Source organism: Hydractinia symbiolongicarpus, chromosome 4 (genome assembly GCF_029227915.1).
Source record: "Hydractinia symbiolongicarpus strain clone_291-10 chromosome 4, HSymV2.1, whole genome shotgun sequence".
NCBI lineage: Eukaryota > Metazoa > Cnidaria > Hydrozoa > Anthoathecata > Hydractiniidae > Hydractinia > Hydractinia symbiolongicarpus.
The window spans coordinates 20482691-20498393 of NC_079878.1; the positions used below are offsets into that span (position 1 = coordinate 20482691).

Here is a 15703-nt window from a genome sequence, read left to right on the forward strand (position 1 = left end):
GTGTTTTTGCGTGTGCTTCTCTTTGAAAAAGTATTTTTTTTATTTTCTCATGTGAAAATATAAAAAGCGGATTTATTATTACAGTTACGAAGGCTGGCTTCTCGTTCTCTCAGTAGGTGAGGATGTAAAAAGCACATGACAACCCGGAAGAATAGGCAAAAATGATGAATATTTGTGAGCGAGCATACTTTAGATGAACGGTGGGGGAGGCGCGTTGTATTGAATTATAGAGATATAATGATTATATCTCTATAATTGAATCAGCCTTTATTATCGAGGAGAGTCAAGATCTCGGTTTTTTTTGCCCAAAGCTCTTTGACAAAAACAAAGGGCTTTGGGGGGACGAGAATACATGGAATTTGCGAACCTAGCCGGAAAGATCGATATCCGAGCAAATTAAAAATGGTAACCGAAGAAACCCACGCTTTGCTGATCTTTGACCGCTCTGGACATTGGGTAGGATCAAATAAATGAGGACATAGCAATTAGATAGTTAGGTAGCTAGCTAGCTAGCTAAATAAAATTATAATCTGGAGAACGTGGAAGAAAAATAGGCCGTTGAAGTAAGGTGAGATTGTACTTACTTTAAGGTCAAAAACCTCCCCTGCTGTGTGTGTGACAAAAAATGGTGACATCGTCCTTTACCTCTTGCAGCAGACTGACAAGTCTCACAAGATTTGCTTGCAGTATTTAACGCTCACGCAGCCTTTCACAACTTTTAAAATTATAACTATATCACTAAAACTGATATTCTGCATGCAGATGCGTTGTTGTGTGACATTGTTTCGTGCTCACTTTTGGATAGGGTTACGGATGAACTTCTCATGGTCAAACCTAAAAGAAACAGAAAAATACAATTTAAAATATGAATCCCACCAATTGTCAAAGATTATCCAATATTATTTAAAACAGATTAAAGATTTGAAGCCAGAAAAGAAAGATATCCTTAAATGACCTAGTCTTAAAATTACCGTATAAACAGAATGCTTACAGTATATATGTTCATAATGACTGCTGTAATAACAAATAATCTGTAGCTGTATATATCGGGCCTTTGATTAGCTTAATCAGCATCACATGAAAACCCGTTCGTCAGAATAACTAGCCAGAGCTAAACTAGCTGTAATGTTTTAATTTTGCATTGAGAATAATTGAATTTTTTATAGGCTAAAAATATAAACCACAGCGTCATATAATTCCATTTCTTTGCTTGTTTTTATTATAAACAATTATTTCATTTTTTCAAACTTTATCTTTCTTTGTTTTAATCCAAACTAATTAAATGTTTCCATCAAATTTAATCTAAATGAAAATTCTGCATGGCCCATTGCAGCCAAAAAATTTATTTTTTTGAAAAATGCCTGTTTACTGATTAGCGAATTATGACGACAGAAAGAAAAAATATGCATTTTTTTAAATAATTATATACAATTACAAATAATTTCATAAGGACGTTATTAGGAAAAAAAATCTGGGAACCTTTTTATTTTTATTTTATTTATCAAAATATTTATACAGGATATGTACATTTCAGTTTTAAAAAACTGCTATAAATATGTGTCCTGTTTAAAATATAAAAATAATGATTAAAAAAAATAAATTATATATAAAATATGCTCTAAAATTACTATAGATATGGTAAAAAGTGGAAAACTATTCAAAAGAAAAATATTTATATAATAGACAGAGAAGATAAAAACATACCCAAACAGACTATAATCCAAACAAAAGTGAGAGAGAAGGGTAAATTTAAACTATAAATGATAAGTCTGCGCACATGTTATATAACATAATATGTTCTTCAAAATAAATAGTTAGATAGATTGAAACGAATGTGAGAAAAAATAAAATGTTGAAAACTAATACGAGACCAAAAAATAGAGAGCTGTTGATAAAAAGAAATTAAGAACCACCGTAAAAATATTGGGTAAATAATAATCTAAAATACGAAATCTTTGATCTTTTGATTGAAATCATTCACAGTTGTCGCTTTTCGTATATCTAGTGGCAAACTGTTATATATTTTCGCTCCCATATAACGAAAACTGCCTCGTGTTACTTCCAATTTGATTTTTGGAATCTTCAGCAAACAGTTTTGGTTTCTCGTGCATTTGGAGTGAGAATTTACTTCAAAGTATTCTGTCATGTTACTACATGTTTCACCAGCAATGCATTTCTTAACCGTTTTACAAGCATGTCGCAAAATAACAGTGTAAGTTGATTTGATGTTTGCGTTTTTGGTTATCTGTTTTGCACGGCTGTCCAGAGAATTCAATTTATTTATTTCGGTTCTTGAGAAGTTCAAATTTATGATACTGTTGAAAACTACCAGTGGTATAATCATAGTGTTGTAAATTGATGTGGCAGTATTATTGTCCATGTTCTTTCTCAGATTTGGTAACAGACGTAAACGAGAAGAAGCTTTTTTATATGCTATGTTGAAGTTATCTGATAGAGTTAGAGTTGGATCAATTGTAGAACCAAGATAGTTGTAGCGCTTCGTTACGTTGATATCAACTGTACCAAATTTAATATTCGGTTTGTGTGGTACAGATGACAATTTTTTCCCACTACCAAATAACATCACCTCTGTTTTACCCTTTTTCAAATTTATAACTAGATCGTTATTTGCGAGATATGTCGATATATTTTTAAGTTCATCATTTAAAGCATTTTCAATATCCTGTACGGACTTGTGTGCAACATACAACACGGTGTCATCAGCAAATTTCTGTTTTACTCTTACGTAGGGCTGATTTAAAATCGTTGAAGTAAATCAAAAACAACAAGGGTCCTAAAATGGAGCCTTGTGGAACACCGCATGTTATATTTGAAACGTTGGATTTCGAATTTTTATAAAGGACTTGTTGTTTCCGATTGAAAAGGTAGTCGGTGAACCATTTTAACTCATTGTCGTGAATGCCAAAAGATGGTAGCTTTGATAGCAGAATACTGTGGCCCACTGTGTCGAAGGCTTTAGACAAATCTATAAAGGTTGCTCCAACTAAATTTCCACAATCAATTTCAGTACGAATGCTGTCGAGGAATACTGTAGCTGCAATATCAGTTGATCTCTTATGTCGATATCCGAACTGTTGCTCAGAAAGCAAATTATTTTTCTCCAGGTATTCCATCAATTGTGTATGTACAGCTCGTTCAAGGATTTTTGAGGCAATTGGTAGAATCGAAATTGGACGATAGTTGTCAACTTTGGTAGATGGTCCCGACTTGTGTAAATTTCAATCCAAATACATTCAACTTTCTCGTTTTCTAGGTCTTCTCTACGTACCCACTTTACTCTTTCAGAAATATACATTCCGACGCCACCACAAGTACCCTTCTTTCTGTTGCGATTTATAAATGTGTACCCCGGCAAACGGTAAAGTTCACAATTTTCGTTGAATGTATCAGTGTTTATGTGTGTTTCTGATAATGTAAGAATATCAATCCCTTTAAAATCACATAACAAAGTTTTTACTCCATCTATATTTACAAGTAATCCTCTTACATTTTGGTGGAAAACTTTTAGACCTCTCTGACCAAGTAATTTAGATAGCTCCGGCAATCTTCCTTCGGGTCCAGGTTAAGTTTCGATATCTCCAGAAAGTAAAAGAATAATCACCAAAAAGCGATCGTTTGTTCGTAACTTTTTATGTTTACTTGTGTACTGTAAATTCCACATCGTTTTAACATAATCTTGTGTTAGTGATATTCCTACATTATTGTAAACATCTGTGCTACAATGACTCCTTTTCCAAACAATGCAACAAAATATAATCGTCAAAAGCAAACGAACAGACCAAGATACGTCCAATCGGTACGCCATCTTGAACGATGAATGAAACTTTTTGATTTTAATTTATGCTGAATGTAATGGTGCAAAAATGGGAAGTCTGAGACCACACGTTCAGTAAAAGAAACCATTTTAAAACTGACAGTGAAAAAAAATGGTGTGTGTTTGTTTCATTGTATTTTTTTTAGGAAAATTAACATCTCATGAAAATGACACCATTAAATAAGTATTTCATCAACCATTCAGTAACAAAAAAAATAAGAAAAAATATTCTCAGAAAGTGGGTTTTTTCCTCTACAGTAACCTTAAAATAAAAAATATTGGGATGAAAAAAAATTTAAGAACAAAGAACGGCGATAGAAAAGCTTCGTTAGATCGCATTTTAAAAATTTAAGAATGAAATGCAGCGATAGAAATGCTTTTTTAGATCGCATTTTTAAAAATTTAAGAACGAAGAACGCTGATAGAAAAGCTTTTTGAGATCCCATTTTAAAAGTGTAAAAACAAAATGCGGCAATAGAAAAGCTTTTTGAGATCGCATTTTGAAATTTTAAGAACAAAGAACGGTGATAGAAATGCTTTTTTATATCGCATTTTTAAAGTTTATAAACGAAAAGCGGCGATAGAAATGCTTTTTTAGATCGCATTTTAAAAATTCAAGAATGAAGAACAGTGATAGAAAAGCTTTTTTAAATCACATATTATCCCTCTTTAATCCATTTGTGTATTAATTAGGAGTTTTTTTGTTAGGTATTTAACAAGATGCAATGGTTTTAATTTTTAAATATTTAATTAGTATTTTTCTATTTATGTGCCCTTTCCATTGCATTTTTTGATCAAATATTACCCCAAGATATTTAACTTTTTTGCTCCTCTTCAAAGGAATACCCAAATTTGATAGTTTTGCTCTCAACTTTTTTTAACTGGCTGTGGTTGCTGAAAAAGATGGATTCAGTTTTGTCTGTATTAATAGTCCTTTTGTTATTATTCAGCCAGAGGTTGACTTGCTAATGTTCCAACTCAACCTGCGAGACAAGGGCTGATGACAGATTTTAAGTCATCAATATATAAAAAAAAAGCGGGGGAGGTGGGGGGAGACACAGATCCATGTGGCTGTCCGAAAGTATCTTCATGAAGCAGATCTAATCTTGTGTCGTTTCAAAGAGTTAAGTAAGATTCGATTTGTGGCACAGTAGATTAGTGGTTATAGCTCTCAAACTCTGGGCGTGAGACCGGGGTTCGATTCCTCTTGACGGCGATTCAACATGGGCGAGTGAATGTTACCATAGCCCCGGGTTAACCTAAGCCATAGGAGGTAAATTGAGGAGATGGCTCCATGTGTGGACCGTTGATGTCTATCTATCTATCTAAAAATTTTTGCGAAAACGAGCTTTTGAAATCCGGACTGTCTGTAATGTGGGAAGTTGTGCTCAGAAATAAAATGAATAATTTGCTCAAGCACTAACTTTTCAAAAACTTAATAGGAATTGGCAGAATGGCTGATAATTTGTAGGATCTGTTTTATTAAAAATAGGTGAGACCCTTGTAGTCTTTCAGATTTAAATAACCAGTAAATAAAGATTTAATAAAAAGATAAATAAATATTTAAAACTGGCAAACCTGTTTTTAGCAGTCGGGAACCAATTCTGTCCAAGCCTGTAGCCTTATTAATTTTCAGTGAACTAATTATTTTTTCAATACTTTTGGTCTCAATAGAAGCCCAATAGGAGCCAATCAGGTATGTGTGGTGCCCAACTATAGCCCAGTACAACAGAAATTGAATATATTCATCCATTTTATAAGCTAGCTTCATCTGATTCATCTGATGGATTGAATCATCTGAATAGGTAATCAAGTCAAAGGTTTAAGAGTGCAATGATAAAAAAACTTCATATATAAACATAACTATACACAAGTATTAAACTACAGGTATGAGTAATTTCTTCCGTGGGTATTCCACGAGTACGCGACAAGTATAATGCTCGTACGAGTATGTCAAAAATACTCTCACATTTTTGCTACTGTACTCGCTAGCATGCTCGAAAGGCAAACGATATAATTAAACGAGAAACTGGCGGAGAATGCACTTGCGGCCAATATGCTTTTATGTTGTGTTAGATTTATTGAAAAGCACTGTTTTTATAGTGTTATTTTCTTTGTTCGTAATTTTTCTATGTTCAATAGTGAGTTGAAGGTGCCATTGAGATTACATGCTAACACTTTAAGCCCTGGCGTTTTGTTGATTTACGATCTAATCAGCAGTCCCATTTGGAACCATGCCACAGGGACCTTACACTCCGAAGAGCCAGACTAAACTGATTCGCGTTATGTTCAACTCAACTGCGGGAAAGTGCGCACCAACGTAAGCTATATATGATAGCCAGAACGAGGGAGAACCTCAATTGCCTTGTGACGGAGTCGTAACTTTCAAGCTCTCCTGCTTCTGAACAAACAAACAAACCAATATCACTTCTGAAAAATGATTTATAAGTCTAAAAACATTGAATGAAAATTCACTTGTCTGCGTTATAAAGATCTCCTCACTCTCTCTAAAACACGATTCTGGAGATAAATTTTTCTTTTGTGTTGAATGTTATTCTAATCTATTTATATCTTTGCAATCACATTGAGAATATTGAAATGATTTGCTTCTGGTAAAAGAAAAATATAGCGGGTATCATGTTTACGAGTTATTGACATGTATTTCACAAGCCAGTGCCCAGGAATAAATTGATAAATGCTGTTAAAAAACAGTAAAAAATGTAACAATTTAGTTTGAATGATATTCATTCTTTCTTTTCTTTTTTATATTCGCTACTTTCAAACAACAGGTGCCCACAAAATATGTGAAAAAAATTAAAAATACAATTAATAACACACATGAAACTTTGTCCTTCCCACTACTGCCGCCTATTTTATTATGCACACTATGATTGGTAAGATGAGAATGGATAATAAAATTATAAAAACATGAGAAAGAATCTTCCGTACATACATTTTGTTTATTTTTTTTCATTTTAACTAAGACGCATATCTTTGATACAAGTTTTTCTTTAATATAATATTTCTCATATAAGAACATAAAGCTTCATAGAAACAAAATTTAATGCTGAAATTTACTGTTGAATGCTCCTTTAAACTTTCAAAATGGCGAAATGCTGATAGCTACCATGCTTATTATATATGTGATTATTGACTCTGGTGCTGATATGGAAACTTTACTCAATGCATGTTATCCAGTCTTGTCAAACATGAACTGTTAACTACCCTGTTTTTGTTCTTCTTTGTCTAATAACATCACAAGTTTTTCTTTAATATAATATTTCTCATATAAGAACATAAAGCTTCATAGAAACAAAATTTAATGCTGAAATTTACTGTTGAATGCTCCTTTAAACTTTCAAAATGGCGAAATGCTGATAGCTACCATGCTTATTATATATGTGATTATTGACTCTGGTGCTGATATGGAAACTTTACTCAATGCATGTTATCCAGTCTTGTCAAACATGAACTGTTAACTACCCTGTTTTTGTTCTTCTTTGTCTAATAACATCACAACTAGAAACAATAATTCATTCCTTAAGAATATGCCATTCAGCAAAGTTGATAAAAATATATTGCTTTTATTATTCGTAACTGCTTGGCATGACCTGCTTTTGGCGATAGATAAAATAACCTATTATCATAAAAAGGGCAAGCTGAATATTTATTACCTCAAAAGTGTGAAAGTATCAACCTCATAAGCTTGCAGAAAAAAATCTTTAAAATGCTTTTTCGTATTTCATTTTTTGTATACCATCTATTATCTTTTAAATCTCTTACAAAACTACAAAAGCGCTGGGTTGTCTTTTCGATGTAATATTTAAAGAATAGTCAATCTTTACCACTTGTAGAACAACTAATTTAGTTGCCTGTGCCATATGGATATATTTCTGATTCCGAACAAATTTGACTAGATGCGCTTTTACCACCCTGTTTTCTAGCTTGTCAGTGTGTAGAAAACATTTGTTGATCAGCAGGTAAGCATATTTAAAATTGTAAGGAGCCCAGTAAAGTATTTTCAGTGGCAGTATTTCAATGTAATTTTACAGGTGAAAAACTTTGACAATAGTTTATGCAGAAAAATTAAATGTAAATTTAAACAAGATTATCTTGAAAAGAAAAAGATCTTAGTCAAAATTAAAAGATTTGTTAAAAAACTTTTTCAGCTATGCAACATAAAATCAACATTATTTATCAGCTTAGATTCCTTTTAGGTATAAATTTCCCTGCATGCTATGTGCTGTAAGATTAATTGTGATTGTCATCTAAACCACCTACTTAATAGTTTTTGTTAGAAATTTATCAAAGCTTGTGTACAGAAATTAACTATGTTTGGCTTAATTTTGTTGTTATCAAATCGTAATGGTAATGCTCTTAAGCAAAAAATGGAAAGTAAATTTATTATTAAAAATAATAATTCAGTTTCTTTTCACTCACTTTATTTATTTACAAATAGGAATTATATGTCTGCTTAGCAAATTTTATTTGCTTAACGATAAAGTAAAAATGTTAAAACTTCCGTGTTCAGTAAATAAACATGGGTGTTTTTGTAGTTTGCATTTGTTTGATCACCAGGCACCTATATGGTGTTCGGTATTTTTATTAAACATATCTAATTGTAATATTTTTATTTTACGCACTAAATAATACTAACGTTTACATTAATGCAAATTTTTCCGTTTTCATTAGTCATGTTACTAAAAATAAAATATTTCTGGATAGCGTTTACATACAATCTTCAAAAAATTATTTTTTGGTGGTTAAATTCTGATGGAAACAGATTAATTGGAAAACAGAATCTAACCTAAAAACGTTTTTTTTATGCCGTTTCTCTGTTTTTACTTATTTTTACTTCGTGTAACCACATAAAAACAGTATTTTTAGGAAATCATATTAGACATGAACAGAGTTTATAAGCGATAATTATTAATGATTTTCTATGACTATATAAACACATGACAATATGAAAAAAAAAGTTAATAATCTTTGATCTCTGATTTTAGTATTTTTGTACGAAAACAGAATTCTTGGATGAAAACGCAAGAGTATGCTCAGTGTAAACACAGTATAAATGAAACATAGAAGAACATATATGATTTTGATTTTTAATCGCATGCTTTGCATTTGCTAACATTTATCTATTATCTAGTTTCAGGCCTTATAATTAGAATTTTCTTATGCCAGCAATAAAACTGCCAATGTGAGATACAAAATTTCAATTTGCGTCGGCATTGCATTTTCAGCTGGCAAAAACTTTCGCCATTGTTGTGTTTCAAAAATTTCACAACAAAACTACATTGGCAATTTTTTTGCCAACGCGACTACCCTATCTGTATTTTACATTGGCAATTTACGTCCCCAGTGCCGAATGCTGATGCAAATTTTAAGGGCTGAGTTTGTATATCTACATATGTATACAGGTGTGCATGTGTATACAAGAAAATGTGCACAAGAAACAACATTTCACTCACAATATTAATCTTATTAACCTTTTATATTATATAACCTTAGCAGTAATACTAACAAAAAGTTACTTGGAGAATGACCAACTTAACCATTAGATTTTACTAAACGTGGTATTGCTTTTGAGTGGAGGTTACCTTTCAACAATGAATGCCATTCTGCTATTCGTTGCAGTTCTATTTAATATTGTCTCACTTACACAAACAGGTATTTACTAAACACAACCTTTTTACTAACAACTCTGTAACTTTTTATTATTAAACACCGCTTTAGCTATGTTAATAATAATATACAAAGAGTACGATTATGAAAGTTGCATTTATTTTTTCTCAATTTATTGTGTTCCAGTTGAACAAAAATGTACAGAAAAAGACTTCAAATGTGCAAATGGAGATTGTATTCCTATGAAATGGAAGTGTGATGAATATAATGATTGCAGAGATAAATCCGATGAACTTAATTGTAAAAAAGGTGTGTTGTTAGTAAAAATACTTCAACTGGTCGGTTTCACAATAAAATACCTTAAACAAACCCAAAGTCTTTTTCATTTTTGCAAATAACCTTTTTGTTCTTTTATAGAAAAATCATCTTGCAACCCAAAGAACACTTTCACATGTAAAGATAATGCAGATCCTCAATGTATTCCACTTCGTTGGAGATGTGACAGAGAATCAGATTGCAAAGATGGCAGTGACGAGAAGGAGTGTAGTAAGTTGAAGAATGTTCAACCTTAAACATTTTGAATCTGAAACCTCAAGTTGATTGTTGTCCTCTATGTATTAGCCATCGCAGCTTTTTTTAACTGTGTTTTCCTTAGATAAAACATCATGTCCAATTGGAATGATTGATTGTCCATCATCCAAGAGTTGTATCTCAAAGCTATGGTTGTGTGATGGAGATAATGACTGTGGAGATGGTTGGGATGAAAGAAATTGCTCCAGTGAGATTTCTTTATTTATTTCCTCATTGTAAATAGTTTGGTATAGTTTTTTTTTGTTTCTGTAAATTTTGTGCAAGTGTTATTTTCGTGTTAATTACTTTTCAGATTCCTATCTAAAGCCTGATTTAGTTTGTGCACCAAATTATTTTAAATGTAAAGATGGCCAGTGCATCAACAAAAACTGGGTTTGTGATGGTATGAAAGACTGTGCAGATGGCTCTGATGAATATGCAAATTGCAGTGAGTAATATTTATTTCCATTTCTAGTCAACACAAATTGTTAATGTTTGTAGATACATGCCCACAAAAAATAATTTTTAGAGTGCATTTTTTGTATTAAATTATTATTAACTGGTTTATACATATTCCGTTTATACACATATGGCTTTAAAAAGAACACATGTCTGACCTAATCAGTTTAAAAAGACGTTGTACACTATATCTGTGCCATCGTTAAGAATTTTTGATAATTTTTGATCCATGTTCGATGGTGCACACATAACTGCGTTTTCAACATAACCTTCATCAGCACAATGAACAACAAGAAAAATGGCATCAAATTTGTGTGATGGATTTTTCTTCTGATGAAGAATAAACTTAAGCAGTTAAAAAATATCTGTATGTTTGGTTTTCTGAAACTATAAAATTCAAATTTATTTCCTTTTTTTACAAAACCTGGTTTTTGCAACCTTGTCAAAAGTAAATCTGTAGAAGATAATCCTGGTTTCTACAAACCCAAGCAAAGTAGCCATCAGTTAATAAATACAATATAAACTGTTTTATCTATCTCTTAAAGAAATATTACCCTTGATTAGGCAACCAAGGGTAATTTTGCAAGCTTAGTCTATACTTTTTTACATCAGGTAATATTTCTCGGTATAGATAGACAAAACAATATGTATTATATTAGAATTGTCATGTTACATTGTACTTTATACAGGGTTTAAATTGATCAACCCAAAATTTACTAAGAAAGAAAAAGAAAAGTATTTAACCAAATCGTGTGTTTCTGCTAAATTCTCTATGTTCAAAATAATTAAAATATTGATTCTAATTTTAGCACGCAGGCATTGCTCTGATACTGAACATCAATGTAAGAATAATATATGCATACCACAAAGTTTCCTTTGTGATGATCGAGACGACTGCTTGGATGGAGTGGATGGAAAATCTTCATCAGATGAACTACTGTCAGAATGTGGTAGGACAGAGTTTACTGAGCTCTTTTTTTAACCTTATCCACTGCTTTGTCTACTAAGAGACCAATTGGGCTCATGAATGGGGTTAATTTGTTTGTAAGGTGATGCTACATTTCTGAATGTTTTACACAGAGAATAAGTTGAACAACTTCTAAAGTCAAATTTTAAGTTATGATTGCAAGCATGGTTGTTTATTAATGACTACAGAATTGGCAGACAAAAATCTTTTGCTACAAATGTTGGGCATATTGCTATCTCAAAGATTATCACTGACTTTTTTGTTTTTTTTTTACTCAATTTATTTAATTATTTTAGCAAAAAGATAAGGACAAGGAAAAAAATGTAACCTTTTAACCACTTTAATGAATCAGCTGTTCTTGGCATATTGAACAGAGTTTTTTTAAATTAAGAAAAAATCTAACATCAAACGAGTGCAAGATAATATGAATGTGTAAACAGCAGAAACTGATAAAAAATATGATTGACTTTAAGACATCCTCTGTTACAAAAATGAATGTGTTTCCTTTAACACTCAGAAACGAATAAATAATTGCAAAAGTACAATCATAAATTTAAATCATAAACTCAATCTCCCATGTGATATTAATTATATACTATTTATTTTATATCCTATTAATTTTATATACTATTTATTTACGTTTTTATTTATTTTGACCAAACAAATATCACTGTATGACAAGTATGCTGCTGTCGCCAACCAACAAAAGATACTAAAAAAAGGCTAAAACATTGTGTCTTAATACCCCACCCTTTTTTAGCTTCAAAAGTGAAGTGCAAGGAGAATGAGTTTCACTGCAATGGCACATTGACGTGTATAAGTATGAGAAAATTGTGTAACCAAAAGAAAGAATGCCCGGATGGAAGTGATGAAGGCCCAAAATGTGGTAAGTAGTTGTTGACATCTCAATTGGCTTATGAAAAAACTTTTTTTTCAAAAAGAATAAAAAAACATCTTACAAAAAACATCTTACGTCAAGACAATTATTTTTATTCTTAGCATTATCTAAATGTGATGCGAATTGTGCTGTAAAATGCCAGAAGCAACCATCTGGCATTGGTGCTTGTATATGCAACGATGGATTTAAAGTGTCAGAAAATGGTTCTTGTCATGGTAAGTAGCATTTTTTGATGATTTGTTAACAGAATCACAGACGTAGAAGGTAGGAGAACTTACAATAGGGCCATGAAAATTTAATGTCGTCAGATATGTATTGTAGCTGCTTAATAACTATTTTTGGTCACACGCGATAGCGAAGTGACCTATAAATTAGGATCCGTCCAAACGTATAGCTTTTATCTGGATCCAGTCATTAGTTTTTTTGATTTAATGCACAAAGTTACTTTTTAATACATTCTAGGTGATTCATAATAATTCATAATAGCACCATTTTTGGCCCAAAAGTTTCTTGAGTTTTTCTCTAAAAATTATAATTAATTTTTTCTCTAACGTTAGTACAGACCATTATTTACATATTTCATTTGGTCTCATATTCCCGAAAAAGTCTGGGTGCTAGGTAACGAACCAAAAATAACCCAAAATAAGCTAAAAATAGTTTTTTTTGCATCCTTCTCTGCTTTCATTACAACTTATATGTGATTTTATTTTTTTTATATTTTTTGCACACAATTACTAATCAATAAATGTTAGAAAGTGAATATTACGATAACTAAGGTTTTCATGTTTACCTAAAAATTTCAATGTTTTATTGTTTCTGCTCATGTTTGATTTTCATGTGTGACCTTTTAAACTTGATTTAATTTTGCAGTAGTCCTTGTTTTTAAATTTATATTTACTTATAACTTTGGCACTTCCGTAAATGACTGATGTTTCAATATCTTAAGAAAAAATTAACACTGTATTTAATAAAACAATCTTGAAAATAATTTACAGTATGAAAGTAATTTATTGTGTGGTATACTATTTTTATTTCAGACATTGATGAATGTAAGCTTCAACCAAGTGTTTGTGATCAACTTTGCACCAATACTGAAGGTGGATACAAGTGTGCTTGTGTAGATGGGTATACGTTGGAAAAGGGAAGAGAATGTCGTCTAAATGGTATGTTTATTTCCATTTTCAGAGTTGGTCCTAAGTGCCCCAATGCGCTTCTGTGAAATAAACATCCTAAAATTTAGCTTTTTTACTCTCATTTTTACAACAAGGGAAGTTATTTAGATAAGTCTTGTGTCTTGCATGAGAGAAAACAGGAAGATATGTATTTAGCCGTCTTAGAAATTTATTCCAAATTTCACAACTTATTAGAGAAGCTAATTATATTCACTACAAAATATGGGACTTATAGCTCATTTTATACAAGTTGTGAAGGAATAAGGCATCAATAATACCAAAAACCCCTTATGAATATTCTATTTGGTATTTAGCGGCCCTCATTTTCCATTTTTGAATTACACCCTGTCCTTCCATTACCCTTTATTGTGTAAGTACGTGGCTATGTAACCTTGCTTTTTGAAGCACCAAAGTGATGCTCTCAAGGAAAATCCACTGCTTCTATTTTTAATTCGTATTTTTAAATCAATAGAATTCCCTTTTCAAAAACTGCATTTCGTTTCTCAAAATATGCGGAATTCATATTTCAAATACGCATGTTTTTTTACAAACCGCATTTTGTATTCTCAAAATATACGGAATTCATATTTAAAAATACATTAAATACGAATTTCGTATTTTTGAAAATACGAAATATTATTTAAAAATATGCGTATTTTTAAATACCCAATTCATTTTTAAAAATATGTGTATTTCTAAAAATACATATTTCTAAAAATGTGCTGTAGATTTAAAATACAAAGACATCAAAAAAGTATTGTTTGGTTAGGGTTCGTCTCATTTTTGATACAAATTGAAAGTTGCCATATACCATTCTAGAATGACGAGAAAATGTCCCTGCTAAGTCTCAAAGTTGCGGTATTTAATTAAAAAAAGTACACAGCAATATTCTTAACTTTTGGTCAAACATATAATTATTACAAACTGTGTGCAATTTTTCAAACCTTACAGAAACACTGCCAATGCAAAATAGAAAGGCTTAATCATTTATTTTCTGGTCCATGTATTTTTACTTTATGCTTTTTTTAATCCATATTTCGTAATTTTAAAAATACGGAATGATCACCCCTCAGAATTTCGTATTTTCTGTTTTAAAAAAATACGAAAATTTGTATTTCGTATTTTTAAAATTATGCGTATTTTATAATACGAAATCCGTCTTTTTATTACAAAATTTCCGTATTTTGAGCAAATAAGATTGAATTAAACAACATTCCACATTGTATGTGATGACATTAAACCATCTGTCATATTGATAGATCCCTGAAGTTTACTGTTGTAATTTTGTCGAGTTAACTAAACATTTATCTCTTTTCTTCAGCTGATCGCCCCTCAGAGTTGCTGATTGTTGATGTTAAAGTCATTAAACGATACAATGTTAAAACTGGTGTAAATGCTCCACTAGTTACAAATCTTTCACGTGGCATTGCAATTGATTTTGATGCTCGACAAGGCAGAATATTTTATACAGATGTTACTCAAAATCTCATTTACTCGTCTTTCTTATATAATGACAGCAAAAACGTTGGCAAGGTAATACTTCAGTTGTTAATTTTCTTTTTAAACGTCTACAGCATATTTATTTATTAGAAGAATGTAGTAAAAAGGAAGTAATTCAAACAGAATACCAATTACAAAATAACAAAATGTTAAATTTTTAAAATTCCATTTGCTGACCAACCCAAAAATATATTTTCTGCTTGAAAGCAGATTTAATTGGATGCGCTTTTACCACCCAGTTTTCTAGCCTGACAGTGTGGTTGGTGCAACCTCAAAACCCTTAATTGGAACGTTGAATCAAATTTTTCAGTCAATAAAACTAGAAACAAACAAAAACGAATAAAAATAGAAAAATCCCAACCCAGATTTTTTGTAGTGAGATATTGAGAAGGTTGGTCTAAAAACAGCATATGAATAATTTTTTAAGGACAGCCTTCTTGACTTGAAATGAACAACAGGAAAAGGTCAAGAGATTTTTGAATGCCTTGGAATGAACAAGGAAAAGGCATGTGACCAGCTAATATAACTAATGTTAACTTATTATATGGGACAGAAAACAATAAGAAATTCTGATTGGTAATTCTGGGCTTCCAGGAATAGCGTTCATTAAAATTAAAAGAGCACCAGGGGAAAAGGCTTAACCTACTACTAACAGCACAAGTGTTGGCTTTCTC

General features: G+C 31.4%; 1 protein-coding gene across 1 annotated transcript in view; it reads left to right on the forward strand.

Annotated features, from left to right (window-relative positions):
• The first annotated feature begins 9349 nt into the window (after window positions 1-9349).
• Window positions 9350-15703, forward strand: part of LOC130641742 (low-density lipoprotein receptor-related protein 1-like) — a 45621-nt gene continuing 39267 nt past the window's right edge. The window contains exons 1-10 of the mRNA XM_057448682.1: window positions 9350-9508; window positions 9650-9772; window positions 9881-10009; window positions 10119-10241; window positions 10347-10481; window positions 11302-11442; window positions 12220-12345; window positions 12459-12572; window positions 13395-13520; window positions 14851-15062. Coding sequence (XP_057304665.1) covers window positions 9448-9508; window positions 9650-9772; window positions 9881-10009; window positions 10119-10241; window positions 10347-10481; window positions 11302-11442; window positions 12220-12345; window positions 12459-12572; window positions 13395-13520; window positions 14851-15062 — 1290 coding nt within the window. The 5' untranslated portion in view covers window positions 9350-9447. The remainder of the gene's footprint in view (window positions 9509-9649; window positions 9773-9880; window positions 10010-10118; window positions 10242-10346; window positions 10482-11301; window positions 11443-12219; window positions 12346-12458; window positions 12573-13394; window positions 13521-14850; window positions 15063-15703) is intronic.